The 24350-nt window shown below is 39.3% G+C and overlaps 2 protein-coding genes across 2 annotated transcripts; both read right to left on the reverse strand.

Annotated features, from left to right (window-relative positions):
- Positions 1 to 1454: 1454 nt before the first annotated feature.
- LOC134650806 (zinc finger protein 431-like) lies at positions 1455 to 11467 on the reverse strand. The gene is made up of 11 exons (XM_063505739.1): positions 11287 to 11467; positions 10810 to 11218; positions 10068 to 10205; positions 9594 to 9792; positions 9068 to 9157; positions 7988 to 8205; positions 6653 to 6851; positions 5397 to 5486; positions 3368 to 3514; positions 1665 to 1826; positions 1455 to 1502 (listed from the first exon to the last, which is right to left on the reverse strand). Exons 1-10 carry the CDS (start codon positions 11401 to 11403, stop codon positions 1667 to 1669), a joined length of 1767 nt encoding a protein of 588 aa, XP_063361809.1. The 5' UTR covers positions 11404 to 11467; the 3' UTR covers positions 1455 to 1502; positions 1665 to 1666.
- An 8176-nt stretch (positions 11468 to 19643) lies between these two features.
- LOC134650912 (zinc finger protein 729-like) lies at positions 19644 to 23961 on the reverse strand. The gene is made up of 7 exons (XM_063505861.1): positions 23751 to 23961; positions 23250 to 23682; positions 22891 to 23157; positions 22408 to 22606; positions 22059 to 22148; positions 21326 to 21472; positions 19644 to 19858 (listed from the first exon to the last, which is right to left on the reverse strand). The coding sequence occupies exons 1-7, from the start codon at positions 23868 to 23870 to the stop codon at positions 19720 to 19722; spliced, it is 1395 nt and encodes a 464-aa protein (XP_063361931.1). The 5' UTR covers positions 23871 to 23961; the 3' UTR covers positions 19644 to 19719.
- Positions 23962 to 24350: the final 389 nt, after the last annotated feature.

Consider the following 24350-nt stretch of genomic DNA (forward strand, 5'->3'; position numbering starts at 1 on the left):
TCACTTATCATTTTGTTAGGGGCGTTTCGCGAGTGAAGTGCGACTATCATTTCTGACTTTTGTATTGCTTTAAACCAATGGGTCCCATATAGACATATTTGATTCTAAAAACAAACCTGATCGATTGATACCATAAATGAAAATTTGTCATCTAGCCTATAATGGGGTAGGAAACAAAACGCTAATGTATTTTCACATAATTTATTAAAATGAGTTCGTTAAATGTTTTTACATGATAATTGCTCGTCACCTACTCAGAGTTGTTAGACATTGAAAAGGAATAAATCTTGTTTGTTCATGTTTTACAAGTATATAAAACGCTAATATCTCGGTGTCTCAACGTTTTGTAATCGTTTGTATCTGCATATAAAAATCTTGTCTCTTCTCCCGTGTGCGAGCTGTGCTGCCATCTAGCGACAAATTATGGCGTCACTCCCATCTGTTTCCTCTCGCCTCATTCGTGACAAGATGTGCTAGACGCGCGTGCCGGACCAGTGGCGGCGGCAGTGGTGGCGGTTCAGTGTCAGACAATAGTACATTATTGTCGAGGTTCGGAAGTAGCTACTTGCAGGCTGAGGATTCGTTTTAAACGGACGACCTTGGGAGTCCGTTTAATTGAATCCGAAGCCAGCAAGTAACCTTCCAGCCGAGTCATATATAGTGCTTTTCTCAAAAATGGTGCAAGAAATAGAAATATTTTACAGAACTTACAGAAGCAACGTTCTAATTTTCACAGAAAAAAATACAACCATTAAAAAAATTTGCTTGCCGCCTTTAAAAAAAAAAAGAAGTGTATTTTTCTGCTGAAAATACGCCAACCTATTTGAGACACCTAAATAGTCGCGGTACCAACATTAAGCCTGTAACAGACTATCGCACCGCACCGCGACCTTGGAGCGTCGCACCCATAAGTGAGAGCGAGAAAGAGATATCGGTTTCTCGCTCTCACTTATGGGTGCGACGCTCCAAAGTCGCAGTGCGGTGCGATAGTCTGTTATAGGCTTTATAATAATAAGTGCTGATCATCTGTTTGGCTGTTTATGGGACCTATGCCTTCATTTGATATGGCCATTTAAAGTTTTAAAAAGTTTGGAACTCGTTAAATAATGGAATTTGTATGCGACATTGCAGTCCCGAAATCGAGACTGCAATGTTTTTAACTTTTTAATTTTTTGAATGACCATAAACTACGCACTTCGCGACCTATTTTTTAACCGGCAACGTCGACTTTGCCGTCGATTTTTGAGAAAAAGGCTATTAGGATAGCTCGCTTTGACTATGTTTATATCACTATACCTTAACACATTCATTGCCACCCAGCCAAAGAAGACATCCGCGCCAGGCCACAACAATTTCGTCATATAAAGCTGTAGTACGACGATCCCGACTATCGGGTCGTTCGGGCTGGGAACGAAATCATAAAATACCCGATAGTCGGGTTTTTGGGCACCGAATGTGTTAAAATTGTCTATGATGAATCCCAGTTTTGGGTCTATTTTAACCTTTTCCACGCCGTGTCAAACAAAAGCTGTCACTCAGACGCCACATCATTGAAGTGTCAAAACGTGGGTCGATGTTGGTCTGTGGTCTGTGACCGATTAATCGGTCTTTGGCGTTGAACCTACGGTGCAGATATATCGGTCTTTGTCGTCCAAAAGGTTAACTATCAGCAATCCTGCTTTATGTCTGGTTCGGTTTGTCCGTGTTTCTTGTGCGCGGTGAACTCGTGCCGGTTGCGGTGGTCGGAGCGGCCGAAGCGCGCGCCGCAGAACGCGCACGGGTATCGCTTCTCCTTCGTGTGACTGATCATGTGGGCCCTCAAGTTCCTGCAAAAATACACATTTGTTATGGTTTAGAAGTGCTTTTTTTACGCAATACGACGAGTAAAAAAAAACTTGAAAAAGGCGACCTATGGCACTTTGAAGTCGCACGGCGTGGCTCACTCCGCGATTTCGTCGCGTCGCAACAAGTACCTACAAGTACATCCGTCTCACACCAATTTTGGTGGCTACTTAGCCATAGGCCGCGCGTGGCGCTTGCGCCACCTAGCGCTCATATCTGTCGTAATCGTAACAGACGCGTTTTGTTAGAGAGTTAATCTTCTGTAATCTGTACCTAGTATTATTATTTATTCTGTGGCGTCGCTACAAGTACCTACAAGTACATACGGCACACACCAATTTTGGTGTCTAGCCATCGTAGTTGCCGCGCACCGCTACGGAACGGACGCCTGCTCGCGCTTGCGCCACCTAGCGGTCATATCTATCTTAATAGACGCGTTTTGTTAGAGAGCGATAGAGTGAATCTTCTGTACCTAGTACTATTATTTATTCTGTGGTAACGCCTTCCAAATCATGAACGACGGTCCACACTTTAAATGAACAGTTGTTTTAAACACAATCAGACCAATAACACCAATGTTGAACAGGTTGCGTGCGACGTGATGGCTCCTCTACACGATGGGCCAGCGCCGGCCACTCCAAGGGACGCAGCCATGCGTTAGAGGGAGCAAGTGATATTGCTATCTCACTCTACCGCATGGCTGCGTCCCTTGGAGTGGCCGGCGCTGGCCCATCGTGTAGAGGAGCCATGAGACCTGTCAGTCGACACCAGTGCCGGCCCGAGCCCTTGATCAGGGTAGAGCGAAATCGGGTTTTGGCGCCCTTCGTTGGAGTTTTCAAGCGTATTTTCCACCCCCTCCCCCCCCCCCTCGCCACACTCGCGTCTTTTAAAACTTTTTTTCTCATTTGCCATCCGGCGCCTAGAGCGGCCGCTCCGCTCACTCTACCCTAGATCCGGCCCTGGTCGACACAATCTGGCCAATAACGCAAATATAGTGTGTCATTGACTGTCTCATTTCAAACATAGACAGAGAGAATCATACTATCTTCTTTGTCTTACACTAGTACTAACACCCAAAAGAAAAGGATGAGTATAGTTTTGTTTGTTCCTATTTATTGTCAAATTGGTTTGACCAACTATATTCAAAATGGCGTCGTACCCGGGCACCCTGAAGCTCATGCTGCACAGCTCGCAGGGGTAGTTCTTGACGTCGCTGTGCGTGAGCATGTGCCTGGTGAGCGCCTGCTTCGTTGTGAACGAGAGTCACTCGCTACAAGTGAACGTTGCGTGCGACGTGAGATCTGTCAGATGACACAATCTGGCCAATAATGCAAAGTCGTACCCGGGCACCCTAAAGCTCTTGCTGCACAGCTCGCAGGGGTAGTTCTTGACGTCGCTGTGCGTGAGCATGTGTCTAGTGAGCGCCTGTTTCGTTGTGAACGACAGTCACTCGCTACAAGTGAACGTTGCGTGCGACGTGAGATCTGTCAGATGACACAATCTGGCCAATAATGCAAAGTCGTACCCGGGCACCCTAAAGCTCTTGCTGCACAGCTCGCAGGGGTAGTTCTTGACGTCGCTATGCGTGAGCATGTGCCTGGTGAGCGCCTGTTTCGTTGTGAACGAGAGGCCGCACTCGTTGCAGGTGAACGGCCGCTCGTTCGTGTGCGACCTTGGGGTGAAATGGGGGGTTATTCCTACTAGTTACCACCAAGTTCTTACCAGTGGTAACTACTGGGAATTTTTTTCCCACCTTTTACCACTGGTAACTACTGGGAAAAATAATTCCCAGTAGTTACCACCAACTCGGTTTGGTGGTAACTAGTGGGAATTTTTATTCCCAGTAGTTACCACCAAAATTTTGTTAGAGTTAAATACTAATAAAAACAGTATAAAAAAATAAAAAATAAATATAGAGTGATTTAATAAATCATTATTAAGTCGATTAGTGTTTTAGTAAACTGCCTTAAAAGTGACGAAAAAATATTGAAACAGTTTAACCGGTACTAGTACAAAAACTATAATATATGCAAGGATACATTTAATAATCCATTTAGATTATTTTTAAGTGATTTTATTCGGTAATTCAAAATCACTCTATATTTATACTATACTATTTTATACTGTTTTTATTAGTATTTAACTGTAACAAAATTTTGGTGGTAACTACTGGGAATAATTTTTCCCAGTAGTTACCAGTGGTAAAAGGTGGGAAAAAAAATCCCAGTAGTTACCACTGGTAACAACTTGGTGGTAACTAGTGGGAATAACCCGAAATGGGGCATTTAGATTCAGGCATCACACACATACCTATTTTTATTTAGAATACCTATAATAAAATGTTGGCTAATCGTTCCTAATCTCTTTCGCCCGCACATAATAGGGTATTTGACTGTATTTAAAATAAATTATTTTACACCATGCATGAAATAAAGCACCAGAAGAAAGAGAAACGTAGACAGCTATTATATTTAGACACCATTTCTATTTTAAAACTCGTATCAAACTATAAAGAGTAGGTAAATTTGATTGTGACGTCACATGCTAGTGTTTCATACAAATTCCATAGTAGCAAAATCGTTTTGACAGTTCGAAAAAAGAAACTGATTTGGCTAGTAGTCAAATACCCTATTATATATATTGCTGTCCCGTCAGTGACGCCAGCAGTCAATGCCACTGTGCGAGCGGGATAGCAATATATAATTATGAGCGTGCGACCGACAGAGATAGGAAATGGCGGGACAATGCACGAAACTTTTCGTGCTTATCGTCCTTACTTTGTAAAGTGCCATCAAATAATATTGTCTTTATAATACAATGGACAGTGAATAAAGTGTCACTACTACATTAAGCTTTGGATTCCTCCGAAAGCGGTGCCGTCATATAGCGGCCGCAAAAGACGGCCGTCTTTACGGTGACGACATGTGGAAAGTACCACGGCGTCAGAACACACCGTCAGCCACCAAGGTCAAAGCGGCAAATTTGAAAAATGATGGCGCGAAGGGATAACGTCCCATAGAAAATTTGAATTTCGCGCCTTTTCTACTGACAAAATTTGCTTGACCATCTATAATTTACTTGGAGGATGAAATATCATCAGAACACGCTTACGTGTGTCGTTTAAGTACTTGTGTTATGTATTGTGTGATTTGTCTCAGTGTTTTATGGGTTAAAAGCCTGAAATAAATGATATATTTTTTTTAAGAGGAAAATAATCGTAGTACGGAAGATCATTTATTCAAATCTCGTGTCATTTATTCAAAATGGCTTCACCGCTATCTAATAAAACGTTCACGAAACTATCGACACAGTCATGACGGCCGTCATACAAATGACGGCACCGCTTTTTTACGTTACGTTGACAACATGTTGACAATCAACGCCGTCTAGGAAACCGCGCCATCTTGTTTACATAGACAACGTTCTAGTGACGTCATTCACCGCTATATGACGGCACCGCTTTCGGAGGAATCCAAAGCTTTAGAGTTGCTAAAGGCTAAACTTTTTACAAATAAAAATGGATAATTTAATCTACCTGCAGCACACTTGCTTACCTTAAATGTTCCTGTAGTTTATTTTTACTGAAGTAAGCCTTAGAACAAAATTCACACTGATGGCTCCTTTCTTTTTCATGAACCTGCCGTCTGAAAATAAACAGTTTTCAATTATTTAAACAATATCGGTACGATAAAATTATTCTTGTTTTGAAATAATAAAGATTATACTCGTACATTAATTTTGTGTTAATAAATTTATAACATACTAGCTTCTGCCTCCGACTTCATGATGACGATTGATAAAAACTACAAAAAAGTACCGACGAAGTGGGTTTGCCAGAGTATATAACTATAGTTCGTTTTGTTGGTATTAGAAAAAGACTTCGCGATCTTTTTCTAATGCCAAAATCTCTTTTCGCCTTTCTAACGCCAGTCTTTTCAATTCAATTTCAATTCAATTAATTTATTTCGAATCCATAAGATCCATAAATGTTAGTACTTAGAACAAACAAATCTTAAAATTAATTAAGGTTAGTGTTATTTAAAAATACAAAATAATAGTAATAATAAATCCAATAATAAATAATAAAACTACAAGTACTAACAATAAATATAACTATATAACTATTAGGCAACCTAAATGCACCACTTCTCAGCATCTGTGGCTGCCACATGCAGTCCAGTGCATGAGCAGTGGTGCATCTACCTTACCTGCCAACGGCGGTGTTTGTTTAATTAAAAAACGCTTTTTAAAAATCAGTAGTATTTCATTATAGGTAATCTGTGTTATTACTTATTAAAGTAAAAGAATGTAAATAATCGTATATGATTCATAATTGTTACATATTTGCCGTGATTTATTTTTCAAATGTGTTTTTCAATAAAAAGACACGTGAAGATTGTTTACCTTTTTCCTAATGCCTCAAAAACCGGCCAAGTGCGAGTCGGACTCGCGCACGGAGGGTTCCGCACCATCAACAAATAATAGAGCAAAACAAGCAAAAAAAAAACAATCAAAAAAACGGTCACCCATCCAAGTACTGACTCCGCCCGACGTCGCTTAACTTCGGTCAAAAATCACGTTTGTTGTATGGGAGCCCCACTTAAATATTTATTTTATTCTGTTTTTAGTGTTTGTTGTTATAGCGGCAACAGAAATACATCATCTGTGAAAATTTCAACTGTCTAGCTATCACGGTTCGTGAGATACAGCCTGGTGACAGACGGACGGACGGACAGCGGAGTCTTAGTAATAGGGTCCCGTTTTTACCCTTTGGGTACGGAACCCTAAAAACGAACTATTTATAACTCACTGATGCCTCGTAAGGAAGTTCTTGCTGATGAACTTCTTGAGGCACGTGTCGCACTCGTGCTGGTAGTCCCTGGTGTGTGTGAGCATGTGTGCCTCGAGCACGGAGCGCGACACGCAGCGGCGCCCGCACTGCGCGCACGAGTGCCGGAGCGAGTCCGGCGCGTGCACGCGCTGCCTGTGCGCGGACAGGGATACCACCTCTGGAACAAGAATAAAATATTAGTTTTTATGGTTCCGTACGGGACCCTATTACTAAGACTCCGCTGTCCGTCCGTCTGTCACCAGGCCGTATCTCACGAACCGTGATAGCTAGACAGTTGAAATTTTCACAGATGATGTATTTCTGTTGCCGCTATAACAACAAATACTAAAAACAGAATAAAATAAAGATTTAAGTGGGGCTCCCATACAAGAAACGTGATTTTTGACCGAAGTTAAGCAACGTCGGGCGGGGTCAGTACTTGGATGAGTGACCGTTTTTTTTGCTTGTTTTGCTCTATTTTTTGTTGATGGTGCGGAACCCTCCGTGTGCGAGTCCGACTCGCACTTGGCCGGTTTTTATTATACTTGGCAAACTGCTGACGAATAGTACATTGTGCAACGTGGGAGGTAAGTGAAATATTGTACGAGAGTCTATATATTCATGACAGCCGCAGGCTGGAGTAACAATATTCTTATCCGCGGAGTTACACATCACACTTGCGAAGAAAAAACTAAATTTTAAGTGAAAATAGTGTCTTGTTTTGGCAGGTTAGGATTCGAAAACACAGACCCATCCGGATTCATCTATAATTGAGAATTGGGTAATAAATATATTAAACGGATGTCACATTAGTTAAATTGAATATCTTTAAAGATAAAAATATTTTCTTAACATCAGTATTTTCAAAGTAAAACTCATTTAATCCTACTTGGTTCGTATGAATAATTCTCATAATAATAAAAAAAAGCTCTCGTGAGTTATAGCTTTTTTTTTCATAATCCAAAACTCTCGTGGGAACAATATAGGTCTTTGTCCTTCAGTACGCCTGCATAAAATAAGATCTTTTTCGACCAAGTGTGACGAAATAGTTATTTTCGATACAAGCGCGAAAAAGAGGAAATTCGAAACGAGTGGCGATAAATTAAAACACGACCGAAGGGAGTGTTTTAAATCGACACGAGTTGCGAATTACCTATTCGCACGTGTATCGAACAACGTTTTACAGTACATATGGCACTTTAAAGTTTCGACATACGCACGAAAAGTGCTATTTTACGCACTAGTGCGGAAAAGTAGCCCCATATGTAATAATATTTTTATAATTTCTCAAGGCAAGCTAGGGCTCCCACCTACCCTTATGACAAATGTCACACTTGTGCTTCTTGCCGAGATGCGTGACCCTGTAGTGTTTCTTCCGGCCGCCGATGGAGTAGAAGGTCTTGGGGCACGCGCGGCACGGCAGGCGCCGCCGCTCGGCGCGCGCCCGGTGCCGGACCGAGTGCAGACGCAGGTTGCTCACCGACATGCCGCACTCCTCGCAAATCTGGTGATCTCTCACGTTTGTGTGTGTCCTGTGAGTGAAAAGTGAAATGAAAATGTTGATGTTATAACATACAACAATCGGATGTCAAGGCAAAAAAACCTATTGAATGTACCTAAAGCACGCCTCAAACAAACAACTCGCACGCCTTATTTTATGTGTGTTAAAATATTTAATAAAATTCCTTTGGATGTAAAAAATCTTCCTTTAACGCAATTCAAAAAAAAATTGCATATGTGGCTTTGTGATCTATGTATTTACTCTATAAGCGAGTTTTTAAATGCTAAGTTTAGTAATAAGGAGCTAGTTATAGTTTAATGTAAGCATTTACATTTATTTTAGTAATAAGGCATCTTTATTTTGTGTGACTTCCAGCCAAGAAATCTAGATATTATATTTGCATGCTCAATTAAGTACAGTATGGTGGACCATTAACTAATATCGTAACTTATTGTAACCCATATTCCGCAAATAAACAATCATTCATTCAAGTAAAAATAAAATCTCGATTGGGAATCGGTGGTTTCAAAAGTCAATTAAAAGTGTATGATACGCCATTTTTATCAATCAATCAATCGTTAATATGCACCATGGTAAAAACAAGAGTTGTTACAGCATTTATACAAGTATCTGATGTTTGTACGATAAACATTTCCCTAAACTAAGACTTATAATTACTTACATATGTTACGACAAAACACAAAGCATAGCTCATCGTTACTCGCTTATCGCCGCCGGTCTAACAGCTGTTATTACTTATTACACTTAATTTTATCTGGATTGCATAGTACCATTTATGAAACTAATTTAAGTGAAGGTATTAGGACATAAAAATAATGTTTGTGTTTAGTGTATAAGTTATATATTTACGAAAGTACCAATATATAGTTTACCTCATATGTTCTTGTAGTTTATCTTTCCTGAAGAAAGCCTTGGGGCAATGTTCACATTTATGGTTCCTCTCCTTTATATGCACCTGCCGCCTGAAACAAGCGCAGAATTTATATATTAACACTTGTTCATACATTTTTGAAAACCTCTATTTTAATTTTGTTACTTTTTAATAAACAATACTTTTACAAATCTTTTCTTTTTGGCATTTTTGTTCAAGTGACATATTATCATCAACAGACAACATCATCATAAAGCAATAAACATAACCCTGCATCGGCAGTCGGGTAAAAACAAAAGCGAGCAATGAAAACGTGTTACTGTTTATGGAGGAACCCCTTTTCACTGATGTGAAAGTAGAACAAATGCAGGAATTTTAAGGCGAGGACACCAATAATGGACATATTCCCAATATCGGAACATTCATTCTTATTTTCAAGAAACTAAGCTAACCAAGGGCAATGTGGTTTCAAGCTAAGCTAACAACCATTATTTTCATAAGTTCAAGTTCATTAGTTTGTAACTCACATATGTTTTGAGAGTAAAGCTCTACAGCTGAACTTCTTCTGACAAACATCACACTGGAACTGGTAGTCCTTGGTGTGGGACACCATGTGGACGTCCAGCACAGCCTGCGACACAAAGCGGCGGTCACAAACCGAGCAGGTGAACCGCATGCCCGACGGGTTGTGGACACAGAGCTTGTGCACTGACAGGCATACCACCTCTGAAATTATTACAATTGATAATCATAACATTCAAGATTCCATATAGAGAGAAGATAAGACAAAAAGGATTCCAAGGAATTAACATTTGCTTTCATAATTTGGGGCATTATCTATGAAAAGGGACCTTATTGTCGATGGCGCTTACGCCACACAGCGTTGCGTGGCATAGTATTTATATCAGAGCATCGTTAATAATGGCGTCAACCGCCAACGACAATAAGGACCCTTTTCATAGATAACATCACATTTTAAGGTCAGAGTGATTAGAAATGACCTTTATCACAAATGTCACACTTGGACTTCTTCCCCAGATGCTTGGTCCGGTAATGCTTCTTCCGCCCTCCGATGGAGTGGAACTGTTTTGGGCACGCTTTACATTTAAGCAGTGGCCGCTCGCTGTTTTGTTCTGGAACTGAAAAAACAAATACAGAGATTCAATACATGGAGCTACCTCTTGTCATCGTTACACATGAAGGTTATTGCCTTCTGGTGCTAACAGTTTCATATCTTTACAGAATGGGGTCCTTGCGCTAGTATTCGTCAATGCTCTAGTTTTCGTCCACTTGACGGATTAGCAAATAACATATTTTATTTTTAATTTGCTACTTGCGAAATATCATTTTTATGTAGATACATATATTGTTTAGGCATTATAAAAATAAATAAAAAGCCTTTTATTCCTGGTTTTCATAACATGGATCTTAAAGTATTGGTAACTTAGCCTATGCTTAAATCTAAATTTCACCAGAATCCTCTTTGGAGGTATAGGCCTCTACTTCCAGCTTTTTCCATTTTATGCGGTCATGGGCCTCCCATATCCAGTTGACCCCCGCTACTTTAATAATGTTTAGGTATTAAGGATTACCATAAGTCCAAATTTGTGCAGCAATGTAGGTTTATATTAAAATTTCGTCAAGCTGACGAAAACTAGAGCTGGACCAAAACTAGCGCAATGACCCTATATTCTTGTGTGTATAGCCTCTCTTTACTGCGCAATTCTTATATATTACACTCACCTTCTTTGGTATCATCCTCCACATTTTTAACTTTTTGTACCACACTCACTGGCTCTTCATCTGATTCAAATATCTGATCTTCAAATGTATTTTCTTCCTTAATAATATCTATTATTTCTGAATCTCCTAGTCCGTCGTCATCTTTAGCATCTATTTCTACTTTTATTTCCCTATCGCCATATTCTATTACACATGGCCCAAAATCTTCAGATTCCAGGAAATTTTCGTGTTTAATTCCGTTTTCATCCACGTATACAGTTAGTTTTTGGTCCGCAGACTTCTCAAGTGGGTCAAGAGATTTAAGATATGCATCATTTTTCAAAGACAGAGACTTAAATTTGTAAAACGATATGATTTTTCTGTAGCAACTGTTGCATAGTTTCGTAGTTATTTTGGAGTCTTCTGAAACCTGGAGTTAAAGTACATAATGTAACAATTCTAATAGGCCCTTATACCAGGTCTAACACTAATATTTACCTTTATATCCAAACAGAATATCATGATGTCCGTTATACTGTCATCTTTTACACTTTTTTTGAGGCCTGAAATATCCTTGTTAGCGGGAGTTTTAAGACACGTTCTACAAGTATTCATTGTCGTATAATAATAGGTTCCAATATCACGTTTTTAAACACGAAAAGCTATTATACGTGACAAAATAGCTAAAATTTTTTTTTTTTTTTTTTTTGTTAGAATGGCTTTTGCTGCCAGGGCACTTTGCCAATGTCAAGTTTAGTTATAATATAAGGGCAAACTGAGGAGTGCACCTAATATGATTTAGCCCAGAATTTTGAATTTAGAGAATTATACACTTATAAAAATAGTTTTAATAATATAACATTAGCAATAAACACATATAGCTGAACATACATAAGAAATATTTATAGACTTATATTATTTTTATCAATAAAATATGCCAACAGTTTTAATACATTGGGTTCAGAACTAGCCAGAAGAGATTTGACATTACAGGGGAGGCAGACTTTGAATTTTATCAAGAGATCGTATAAGGAAAGACGGTTCAACGGACATTCGAAAAATATATGTTCAATTGTACCTACACCATACCCACATTGGCATTCCGGGCTACCTTTTACATTAATCCTAAATAGAAACTCCGGAGAGCACACATGACCCATTCTAAGGCGAATCAGAACACTTGTTACTTTTTTTTTGAACCTATGTTTATAAAACCAAGGTTTGCGATAAATATTTTTTTGAATTTGAAAGAATTGTAATTTGTTATTAGAAACCCAAAGATCCGACCAAACAGAAAGTAGCTTTGATGATGAAACTACGTCCAAGTCCTTACTGAAGCATTTAAAAAAGGACCTACTACCATTTGTAGCCGCCTCTTTGGCAGCTTCATCTGCTTTTTCGTTACCGTGGATTCCTTTGTGGCTTGGAATCCATGATAACTGTACTTCTAAATTTAACAAGTGGCAAGAAAAAAGAGCTTCTTTAATTAGGCAAATTATAGGGGCTTTTGAGCAATTTTTGATAGAATTACAGGTAATGGCCTGGATCGAGCTTAAACTATCAGAAAAGATTACCGATTTGGGCACCTTGAGTTCTATTATATATTTAACTGCTTTCAAAATGGCTACGCATTCTCCGGTGAAGATAGAGCAAACTGAGGGAAGTTGAAATTTGCGGGTTGTCATCAAATTATCATGAATGAAGGCACATCCAACTAAACTATTGTTAGATTTTGAAGCATCCGAGAAGAGTAAATCCCATTCCTGCCACTTAGTTCTTACTGAAGACAGGAATCTGTCATTGACGTCAGTCGAACTACGGTTGACGCCAATGTTCACTGATTTCTGCTGGAACGTGAGGGCCTCGAAAGGAACTGTATAAATGGGGATCTTAGAGAATTTAGTTAAGGGAACCTCAATATTATTTAATCTAACTAGACTGGTAACAAGATTTGGTTTTGGTCTTCTCAGCCATAACCGATTCACATCAACATGGGATTGTAATATTTGAAGCTTTGGGAAGATAGGGTGGTTTTCTAATTGAGCAACACGGAATAAATATCTATCAGCTAGATACTGACGACGAATCTTTAAGGGGGGATCAGCGCATTCTACTTGAAGCGCTCTAATGGGGGAAGATCTCATGGCACCGGTAACTATTCTGAGGGCTTTAGATTGGATCCTATCTAGTTTCTTAAGATCTTTTTTGCGACACGGCTCAATTATAATAGAACCGAAATCGAGAAGAGACCTGACTAAGGCGTTATATAATAATTTCTGAGAATATGGGTGGGCTCCCCACCAGGAGCCAGATAGGGCCCGGATTATATTTAAATTTTTTTCACACTTTCCAATTGAACTTTTAATATGTTCGATCCATGATAATTTGGAATCAAAGATAACACCGAGAAATTTTACATTACTATGGACTGGGATGATTTGAGAACGAAAAAACACATTAATAGGAGGGCAATTTCGGCCTCTGAAAAAGACTAGAGCTGAGCTCTTAGAAGGAGACAAGTCTAAACCATGGGCCTCTAGCCAAAGACCCAGAGAGGCGAGAGAATTGTTTATGTAATGGGTCGCATCAACGACGTTCCTATGAGCCGAATATATTGCAATGTCATCCGCATACTGGAGGATATTGCAATGCTGATTGATGGACTGATCTAAGTCAGAGGTATATATACTGTAAAGTAATGGACTTAAAACCGAGCCCTGTGGAAGACCTCTCCAAACAAGTTTTGAATTGTCATGCATGTTAATTACTCTTAATGAAATTTTCCTGCCTGATAAGAGATTATTAATGAAAAGAACAACTTTCTCCGGAATTCTCATGGAACGCAGTTTCCTGCAGAGTACCGGGAGAAGAACATTGTCATAGGCAGAGGATATGTCAAGGAAAGCAGCAACAACGGCTTGTTTTTGAGAAAAAGCTATTCTGACATCTGTTGATAATAGAGCATGGCTATCAGTAACACTTCTTCCTTTTCTAAAACCAAATTGGGTCTCCGAGAGAAGCCCCGAGCTCTCAACATACCATTCCAATCTGTTTTTAAGCATATGCTCAACTATCTTGCATAGAACCGAGGAGAGAGCAATGGGACGATAAGAGCTGAAGTTCTCAGGATCTTTTCCCGGTTTCAGGATAGGAAGAATGATTTGAAGCTTCCACAATTCAGGGACATCACCTGACTCAAAAGTTTTATTAATTAAATCCAAGTAGAAATTAAGGCACGCTGGGCCAGCCTTTTTCAAGAAAGAGTAAACAATACCATCAGAGCCTGGGGATGAGTCAGTTACTGCAGCAAGAGCCGTTTTGAGTTCATCTAAACTAAAATCCTTATCCAATAAATTGTCCGATTTGTTAAAAGAGTAAGTAGCTGGAATATCGAGCTCATTAGGAGCAGTAGGAGGGGCTAGTTTATTTAAAAAATCATTTGTCCAGTTGAGAGACGATCCAGAGGCTGTTACAGGAGCAATGCCTCTGCGAAATCTTCGTATATTCCTCCATACTGTCGTAGAGGGAGTGGAGGGGGAAATAGATTCGCAAAACGAGTTCCAACCATCAGATTTCTTGGTTGAGAGAGTTTTACGACATTTCGCTCTAATTTTTTTGAACTTGATGTAGTTTTCAATAGTTATATTTTTAGCGTATTCTAATTCAGCCTTATTTCGTTCTTTTACCGCGGCAGAACACTCTGAGTCCCACCATGGTTGAGAAGGTTTATTATTACGACGGACAAAGGTTTTTTTGAGAGGGATAGATTCCTCTGCTGATTTGTGGATAGCAGAGACGAATGACTCGTGAGCAGAATTTAAGTTTGGGTGGGTGACAGAGAACAGGATCTGAATGTTGTCATCCAAAGTGGAAGAATATTTATCCCAGTCTGCTTTACCTAGTCTATATTTTAGTAACGGAGGAAGAGAGGCTGAAGGACTAAGGTTTCCGGGTAAGGAAATAAATATAGGGAAATGATCACTATTGTGAGATAGTAAAGAGATATTCCATGATAATTGAGGGGCTAAATTGGAGGAACATAGAGTTAAATCTACTGCTGAGGAAAACTGATTTGGGGCCGTACGTCTAGTTGGTCTGCCGTCATTCAGACAACAAAGGTTCAATTTATCCAATAAACCAAGTAAATACCTGCCATTTCTATCAGAAGTGCCTGAACCCCAACACGTATGGTGACAGTTCAGATCACCCATAATAACAATCGGATTGGGAATATTCTTTATTATAGAGTAGAATTCGTTCAGATTGGCTATAGAAGGATGTGGAATGTAAATTGAGACATAAGAAATATTATTAATGCTGGCTGCAACAATATAAATGTCGTTAGAGTGAACGGGAATTTGTATGTGGTGGAAGGGGATTTTGTTATGAATTAAAAGGGCGGAACCATCCCACCCATCTATCCTGTCATCTCTTAGCGCTAAAAACCCCGGCAATTTAAAGAATTGCTGGGGTTTAAGCCAAGATTCGCTTATGGCAAATAGTATTGGATTATATTTGTTGCAAAGGAATGATAATTCCGATTTTTTGTTTAAAATACTACGCGAATTCCATTGCACTGCCGTACACATCTTGTAGTCTTTTGTTAAGCAATACACACAGGGATTCTATTTTAGGAGCAGCGTGGTACGGTAAATTGTCTAAACTAAGGAGCATCAGCAAGGTAGTTAAAAGAGAATCTAGGATTTTGTCATCTAGTTGAGCTTTCCCACGGAAAGCGTTTTGGGGTTGACGGATAGTCGGAGGAGAGAAAGAGTTGGCACTGTCAAAATGATTCTCTAGGTCTGCGTTCGGCTTTTCGCGGAGAGCGCAACCATTTACAGGATCAGGGATTCTGTAACTATTTATTAATGCTTGATGGGCTACCTTGTCATATCCCGGTTGAAGAGGAGCTCTGGGTTTCCTGGTGATAGTAACGGTTTTCTTGTAGGATGATGGAGTAGCAGATTCGGCAATTTCAGCGTAGGATCGTTTTGATGAGGGGAAGAGATGAGAGGCTTCACTGAATGATATGGCCTCCTCCGACATAGCAGCTTTGATTTTATGTTGACGGTTGTATTCTGGGCATTTTTTATCGTCAGCTGAATGGGCACCAGAGCAGAAAAGGCAAACTACATCATTAAATGAAGTACACTGCGAACTTAAATGTGGCTGGCTGCATTTTGAGCAGCGGGGCTGAGATCTGCAGTGAGCCATAATATGACCATATCTGCAGCATTGCCGGCATTGGATTACCGGCAAATTGTATTTTTCGGTAAGAAAAGAGTTGTGGAAAAGGTACACTCTCTGGGGAATTTTTTGACCATCGATTGTTACGACTACTGTTTCCGTGGGGACCCATTCGTGGCCTTCACTTACCTTTTTTTTAGCATTGAGTCGCCTCGCCTTAATTATTTTTCCAAATCCTTCGGGCGTTATCATGCCCGCTACTAATTCTTCGATGGTCAGATCTTTGGGCACATGTCGAATGATAAACAATCTTGCCACGTTGAAAGTCGGGATAAACGCAAGGTAACGAGAGTTCTCTTTATTAACTATTTCTAGGAACCTGTTAGCAGAAACACCGTTAACAAAGTCAAGGCTTAACCGATTCCTGCCCACCTTACGGATTCCCCCCTCAAGCAAACCTTTAACATTTATAGAGCACAAATATTGCCCAAATTTCACGGGGTGAAGTGAAACGTCATGTGTATTATCGGGAGATAGATCTGACTTCATTTGCACGTGAATCACATACGGACCAACGTCCGATTGGGTGTAGCACTGCCTACCAATGGGGGGTGATGCTGATGCTTGAATCTTCGAAGATTGACCTACTTTTGTTTTTTTAGGAATGTCAGACGAGATCTCTTTTAAATTAACCGCGGATCTTTTGAGGGAAGACGATTTGGCCATTACGTATTCTTCTTCCATATCAGGAGAGATTGATGCTTCGCGGTCTGCCGCCGGAGGACTTTGCGGGGAGTTTGACGCAAGATTAATGGCCGCCATGGCCGGCCCGGGTGATGGGTTAGAAGAACCCATCACTCTGCCGGCCATATGAGAACAATCTGAACCCAACAAAATGTAATAAATATATAATAATTGGACAAATAAATAAATAAAATACTATTTGCATAAAATCCGCCCCTAGAATGAATAAATATAAAAATTTGGGCCGAAAAGATTTTAAACGTCACTACCCTTCCCGCACTCCAAAATCGAAATCTAGCTAAAATTTAATCACAAGCCTACTTTTGGCTGTCAACATGACAACAAATTTGACACTGACAGGTAGCACCAAGCAGGGCGCGTACCGCAAAAATCGAAGTTCGCAAATTACGGGCATTTTTCTCTGTCACTCTAATTATACCATCATTGGAGTAAAAGAGAAAGACCCCCGTAATTTCCTGATTTCGGTTTTCGTGGTAGCCCCTCAGTTGCGTTTCGTTATTTTCATGTTCGACAACAATAAATGTTGTTGAGTGCTTGCACACGAAGCATGGCTTTGAGCATGTTGAGCGCAGAATCATCAAAGCTTCATAATGCAAAGTGTAAGCAACTGTATAACTGGTTTACCAGCTTCAGCTATAGTCTGGCAAACACAAGTTGTCAGTCAGTATGGACCAGGAAAATTATACTCATCTTAAGGCCCCAGTACACAATGGGCCAACGCCGGCCACTCCAAGGGACGCAGCCATGCGGTAGAATGAGATAGCAATATCACTTGCTCCCTCTAACGCATAAACGCGTCCCTTGGAGTGGCCGGCGTTGGCCCATCGTGTAGAGGAGCCATTATATACTGCATCAAAGAGGATAAATAGGTATAGGTGAACCAGGATCTATTGAGGGTGCGCCATGTTACGGAAATTTATTGGTACTAATTTCTAGCAATGGCAACAATTTTAATAATAGACAACATCTACCCCCTATGATAGTTGTCAATATTGACAATGTAAACATTGCTTTGTCTAGTTTCGTGGGAATTATTATTAGACTGCAATAATCATGCCGAAAGTTTTAGATTTTACAGAGAAAAAAGTTGTAAATAGTGTATATAGTTATTTATTGGAAAAATACGTGCGGGAGAGAAATTTCTTCCATTAAAAAACATAACGAAATTAGCATCTGAATTGACGGGTAAGTTTCAAACTTCTGGACAAATGTCACTATAGTCAGGTCGTCACGATTTGGTTGATGTCTTGTAATAATGTTATTTGTAAAATTATCTATATAAATTCTTACTTAAACTCTTGCGTTACTTATTGACTTTACGCTATTCATTTTATCTAAATCGAGTCAGCCATTTAAGCGTAAAAACCGAAGAAATATCCTATTGCACTCTGGGTGCTAGAGGATACCGAGGTTCTTACCAATCTTAGGCAGGGACGCGTTGAGGGCGGAGAAATGAAAGTCGTGTCCTCCAAATTTATGCAGCTTTATATTTTATATATAAAGCATACAGAATCTTTCGTCAGTTGATAAAAATATGTTGATGATTATTTAGATAACTTAGGATATGTATATCTAAGAGGACGACACAAATTACTTAAATAAGATGGCTTCTAGACCAGAGCAGAAATCGGAATGAATGAGTACATGTGTCTGACAGCTAGCCATAGATAAATAATTCACCAAAGAGTATTAAGCTGTGTACATATTAAGACGTTTTTGTAAGGCATAATCTTCAATATATCCAAATATCAAACTCCGCACTTATTAAAGTTGTCGGACTAAAACAAAAATCATCTGCCAATTTCCATTGTCTCCACTAAACAAATTGTTGCTATATAAAATTCAAAACGAGCGCCCTCATGACAATACTCCCAAAGTTCTGTACTACCCGCGCCTAAATTACAAATATATAGGAAAAGCCCTCTTTATGCAGCAGCTAAATGCTACAATCATATTCCAGACTTTATAAAGGCAGAGGAAAGGGATACAACATACGCAAAAAGATTGAAATGGTTCCTTGCGAGAAAAGTGTATTATTCTATTAATGATTTCTTCGCAGATAGCTTTAATATGTAATTTATTAGTTCTATTTATATAATTTAATACGATGCTACTTTTTGTGCTTTATTGCATGACATATGTAAATATTCTAAATCTTAGTTTAAGGAAATGTTTGTCATACCCTTTTAGGGTCCATGAGGTACTTACTTGTATAAATGTTGTAACATCTCTTGTTGTAACCATGGTGCAATAAATAAATGATTGATTGATTGATTGATTGATAAGATGAAACTCCTCTTAGTTACTGATCGAAATACCTACGTCCTACGTCTAGCAATTATCAATTATAAGCAATTATAGGTTGAGTAGGAGATCGCTCCAAAACTACTACTGTGCGCCGGGAAGTGCACAGAAAAAAATCCGTTTGAATAACAGACAATAAATTTATTTAGTTATATACAAGATAATAAGTTAATTTGAATGCACATATTATTGCATCTTCCACACAACACCTCGATTCAGAATTTTTAGATTGGTCTGTACATCCTCATGGGTACTGCATTTTCATTTGTGTCCAAGTCAAGATTGTTAAATGCGGGATATATCTGAAATCATACAAATAAATTATTGTAATTATTTTCTCAAAGGTTGTTTTTCTCATAAATTCTATACAGGTACTCTAACTCTATACAGGGTTTATAAAACAAATGTATTATTGCACCTGGTTCCAGCGAGCTGTTCGATATTCAACCGTATTCCTAACAAGATAGGGTCTTCAACCGGCCGTCAGATGTTTCTGATGCGCAGTGAGCTCATGGCGACGGTTAATGCTGAATGAGTTTAACTAACCGTTCGATTTTTAACTCTAGTCTTGAGTATATAGGGTTTATTAAATAAATTGCCAAAACCAACTTATTTCTGCACCTGGATCCAGCGAGGTGTTCGACATTGAACCGTATTACTATGGAGATAGGGTGTTCAGCCGGCCGTCAGATGTTTCTGGTGCGCAGTGAGCTCGTGCCGGCGGCGGTAGTCGGAGCGGCCGAAGCGTTTGTCGCAGTACTGGCACGGGTAGCGCTTCTCTTGCGTGTGCTTGATCATATGCGACTTTAGGTAACTGCAACAATAGGGGGTATTACTGCAATGTTCTGCCGCCAGAGTGCAGCACTAGCACCCATCGTAAACCATATGAACTTATAAATACTTTGCCCTAAATGGTTTTTTAACAATTTTACACAGACAAGACAGAGGGCCTAACGGAAAACGCGAAAATCAGCTATCGGCCTATTTATCGCTCGAATATGCAAGGGTGATAAAGGGGTTAAATAACAAAATTTCGACTTTCTGGTTTGCGGTAGACCCTCAGATTGTGATAGATTGTGGAAAAGGCGCCTCCTACACAGAGTTTCGCATAATATTCCCTATTCGTCAAACATCAACATTTATTCAGCAAATAGGCCACAAGGGCACTTTTACACGTCAACATGGAATTAACATACAAGCAAAAAAAAAACACATCAACAATTATAAAATACAACTAAGCCGCAAATATCAAATCAAACTAAAGTATTACATAGAGATGTATAAAGTCTCTAAATGTCGAATTACAAAAAACGCTATAACGCCTATAACCATAGTATTGAGAAAAAAAAACACACAAAGATCCAAAAACTATAATTATTTAGAGATGTAAATGTCTCTAAGTGTCATCATAACTAAAAGATTACAATATATAGTAGTTATCAAATTATCCTTAGAGATGTATAGGGTCTCCAAGAGTCAAAATCCTGTATACCTAATTAAAACATTCATTAAGATAGAAAATGATATTAATATTAACCTCTACACCCAGTGATCAAAATTTGCCTATAAACGATCGGGGTTAAGGGCATAAGTAAAATTTAACCCTATCACTTTGAAATAAAGTTCAAAATCGGATGGGAAATATATTACCTCTGCCTTACGGCTGCAATGGGTAGACTAATCAAAAAGCGGCCAAGTGCGAGTCGGACTCGCCCATGAAGGGTTCCGTATTTAGGCGATTTATGACGTATAAAAAAAAACTACTTATAGATCTCGTTCAAACCAATTTTCGGTGGAAGTTTACATGGTAATGTACATCATATATTTTTTTTAGTTTTATCATTCTCTTATTTTAGAAGTTACAGGGGGGGGACACACATTTTACCACTTTGGAAGTGTCTCTCGCGCAAACTATTCAGTTTAGAAAAAAATGATATTAGAAACCTCAATATCATTTTTGAAGACCTATCCATAGATACCCCACACGTATGGGTTTGATGAAAAAAAAATTTTTGAGTTTCAGTTCGAAGTATGTGGAACCCCAAAAATTTATTGTTTTTTTTCTATTTTTGTGTGAAAATCTTAATGCGGTTCACAGAATACATCTACTTACCAAGTTTCAACAGTATAGTTCTTATAGTTTCGGAGAAAAGTGGCTGTGACATACGGACGGACAGACAGACGGACAGACGGACAGACAGACATGACGAATCTATAAGGGTTCCGTTTTTTGCCATTTGGCTACGGAACCCTAAAAAGTCCAAGATGGCGGCCACGTCACCTGTTAGTTTTGAAGCTCATGTCACAGTGGTCGCAGTGGTACTTCTTCACGTCGCTGTGCACGATGCGGTGCTTCCTGAGCGTGGTCTTGGTCGAGAACGACATGCCGCACTCGCTGCACTGGAACGGGCGCTCCGTCGTGTGCGATCTGCGAAAGTGGACTTTAAATGACCTGACATAAGGTTGAGAATGTTGAGATTGACGTATATCTCAGGACGGACCTTACGGTCACTAAAAATGGTACTAGTTCAGCGGTGTCACTCACGAATTCTAGTTGCGACCAAGGGTGTCAATGTCACACCGCTGTACTGGCCCCATTCTTATTGCCCGTAAGGCCAGTCCTGAGATATACGTCAATGCAAGCAAGTCTTAAATTTTTATTTTAACTAGTTTCTGGCCTGGCCTCAAATTATCTCCTTATCTTTAATTTTAAAAGGTAACAGATAGACATTCAGAGTTATTTTAGCAAATCTTAGTAGGGATTAGAAACCTTTTTTTAACCTGTGAAGCGTTTCACTCTAGTGGGGACAAAGAGAACTTTAAAAATAATGATAAGAGACTAAGGGCGGGTTGCAGTAAACTGTTTGTCATCGTTAAAGAGTTCGCTAAATTTAATTGTATGCAAAGTTTCATAGTAAACCGCCGCGGCGCGCCCGGTGAGGTTGATCAGTCTGTCAAGTGCGGATGGTGCAACTGGCACTAAATACGAGTAAAGACGTCACGGTGTAACTTACCCTAAATGTTCCTGAAGCATATTTTTGTCAAAGAAAGCCTTAGAACATATTTCGCATTGATGATTTTTCTCTTTCACATGGACCTGCCGTCTACAACAAACAAAGATTTCACTGGGGCAACTGTCAAAGGTTTGCATAGATGGCGCCATCATAGCTTGCCCCTTTTTCTATGAGATTTGGCTTAAAGGGCTGGCATCCGGGGCATTAAAAAAACAAAAATTTGACACAATTCTAGGGATTGACAGGACAAGCTATGATGGCGCCATCTGTTAAATACTTCGGCAAACCCCATTAAATAAATACAAATAAATTTATACAATTTAAAAATAGAATAACAAGCATCACCCACATATGTCTGGAGACATGTCCCTTAGAGCGGAACTTCTTCTGGCAGACATCGCACTCGAAGGCCAGGTCCCTGGTGTGGATGACCATGTGCATGTGGAGAGCCTGCTGCGACACGAAGCGGCGCGCGCACGTCACGCAGCTGAACGGGAGCGCCGAGCGGTTGTGCATTTGCAGCTTGTGGATTGCCAAGCTTATTACCTCTGGAACAGGTTCAATGTTTTTATTATTGACAACACCATTTTCCTACATCACTACATAGTATAAAACAAAGTCGCTTCCCGCTGTCTGTCTGTCCCTATGTATGCTTAGATCTTTAAATCTACGCAACGGATTTTGATGCCTTTTTTATAATAGATAGTGATTCAAGAGGAAGGTTTATGTGTAATTTGTTAACCCGTGTGAAGCCGGGGCGGGTCGCTAGTTAATTATATAGCAGAATCCCGATTTATTCCATTAGCATTAGCATTATAAAGCATCAACATACCTTTATTACAAATATCACACTTAGATTTAAGACCTAAATGAGCAATCTTGTAATGTCTGTGCCGACCCCCCTTAGTGACGAACATCTTGGGGCAGGCCTTGCACTGCAGCATCCGGCGCTCCTCCCTGGGCCGGTGGCTGATGGAGTGCGCCTGCAGGTCCAGCACCGACATGCCACATTCCTCACATATTTGTCGCTCTTGTACATTTGTGCCTTTACATTGTTTCACTTTTTTGTTAGCACCATTCTGTTGTTTACGTTTAGGGGCTATAAAATTAAGAAAACAATTTATAAACAATAACACAAAACATACACACAATTTTTATTGTGCATGAATAAAGTGTAAACCATTTTTTTACCTTTTTCTTTAGTCCTACTGCTAATAATTTCATGTTTAATATTTTGTACAACACTCAGCGGCTCTTCATGAGGCACATCTTCAAATGGCCCCATGTCTCCATAGTTAGCATCCGCAAATGTTTCTTCACCCTTAAATTCCTCAAATTCTACTTCTAACGTGTTTTCCCTCTTAACATTTACTTCCACTTTAATTTCAGCATTGCATTCAACTAAACTTGGACAACGGTTATCTGTTTCTAACGGATTCTCGTGTTTAACTCCGTATTCATCCACATACACGGTAAGTTTTCGGTCCACTAAGCGTAAATCGGGATGTAGAGATTTTAAATAAGCATCAGTCTTCTGAGATACAACCTTAAATTTGTAAAACAATATGATTTTTCTATAGCAGTTGTTGCATAGATTTGTTGTTATTTTGGAGTCTTCCGTAACCTGCAATTCGAGAAAATCATCTAACGAGCGCTTTAAATTTTCACAAAAGCTCAAAAACGAAAATTTACCTTTATATCTAAACAAAACAACATAATGTCGATGCTTGTGTTATCATCTTTTATGCCCTTTTCCAGGTCGGAAATATCTTTATCGGCTGGAGTTTTCAGACACGTTCTGCAAGTATTCATTATAATGGACTTCAGTAGTGCGTATTTATTGAAAGAATCGGTATAATAATGGAATCAATTAACTATTTTTGATTACAGAGCAATATCAACACATTATATTTTTTTTTTTTTTTTTTTCTCTGTTTTGGCTTTTGTTAGGTTAGCCAATGTCAAGTTGTGAAGGTATTAAAAGTTAGGGAAACAAGGAATTAGGAAATACGGATAAGACGAAAATTTGGAAAGGAAAGGATTGGATTTACTGTAATATATATAATTATATTATATGTATACTATATTTTTATATCATTCTTTTCTAAAAATACTGATATAATTTTATAAATATCATACGAGTTACTAAATAACAAGCAAATTATGGATGTAGGAAATGGTATGCGTAATGATTCAAGGCTGGAAAGGAAATCAGACCGATCATAAAGAGAGCATGCAAAGAAAATATGGTTCATGTCCCCATATTCACCACAAGGACAATCAGGATCCGGT

The sequence above is a fragment of the Cydia amplana genome, chromosome 9 (assembly GCF_948474715.1).
Source record: "Cydia amplana chromosome 9, ilCydAmpl1.1, whole genome shotgun sequence".
Lineage (NCBI taxonomy): Eukaryota > Metazoa > Arthropoda > Insecta > Lepidoptera > Tortricidae > Cydia > Cydia amplana.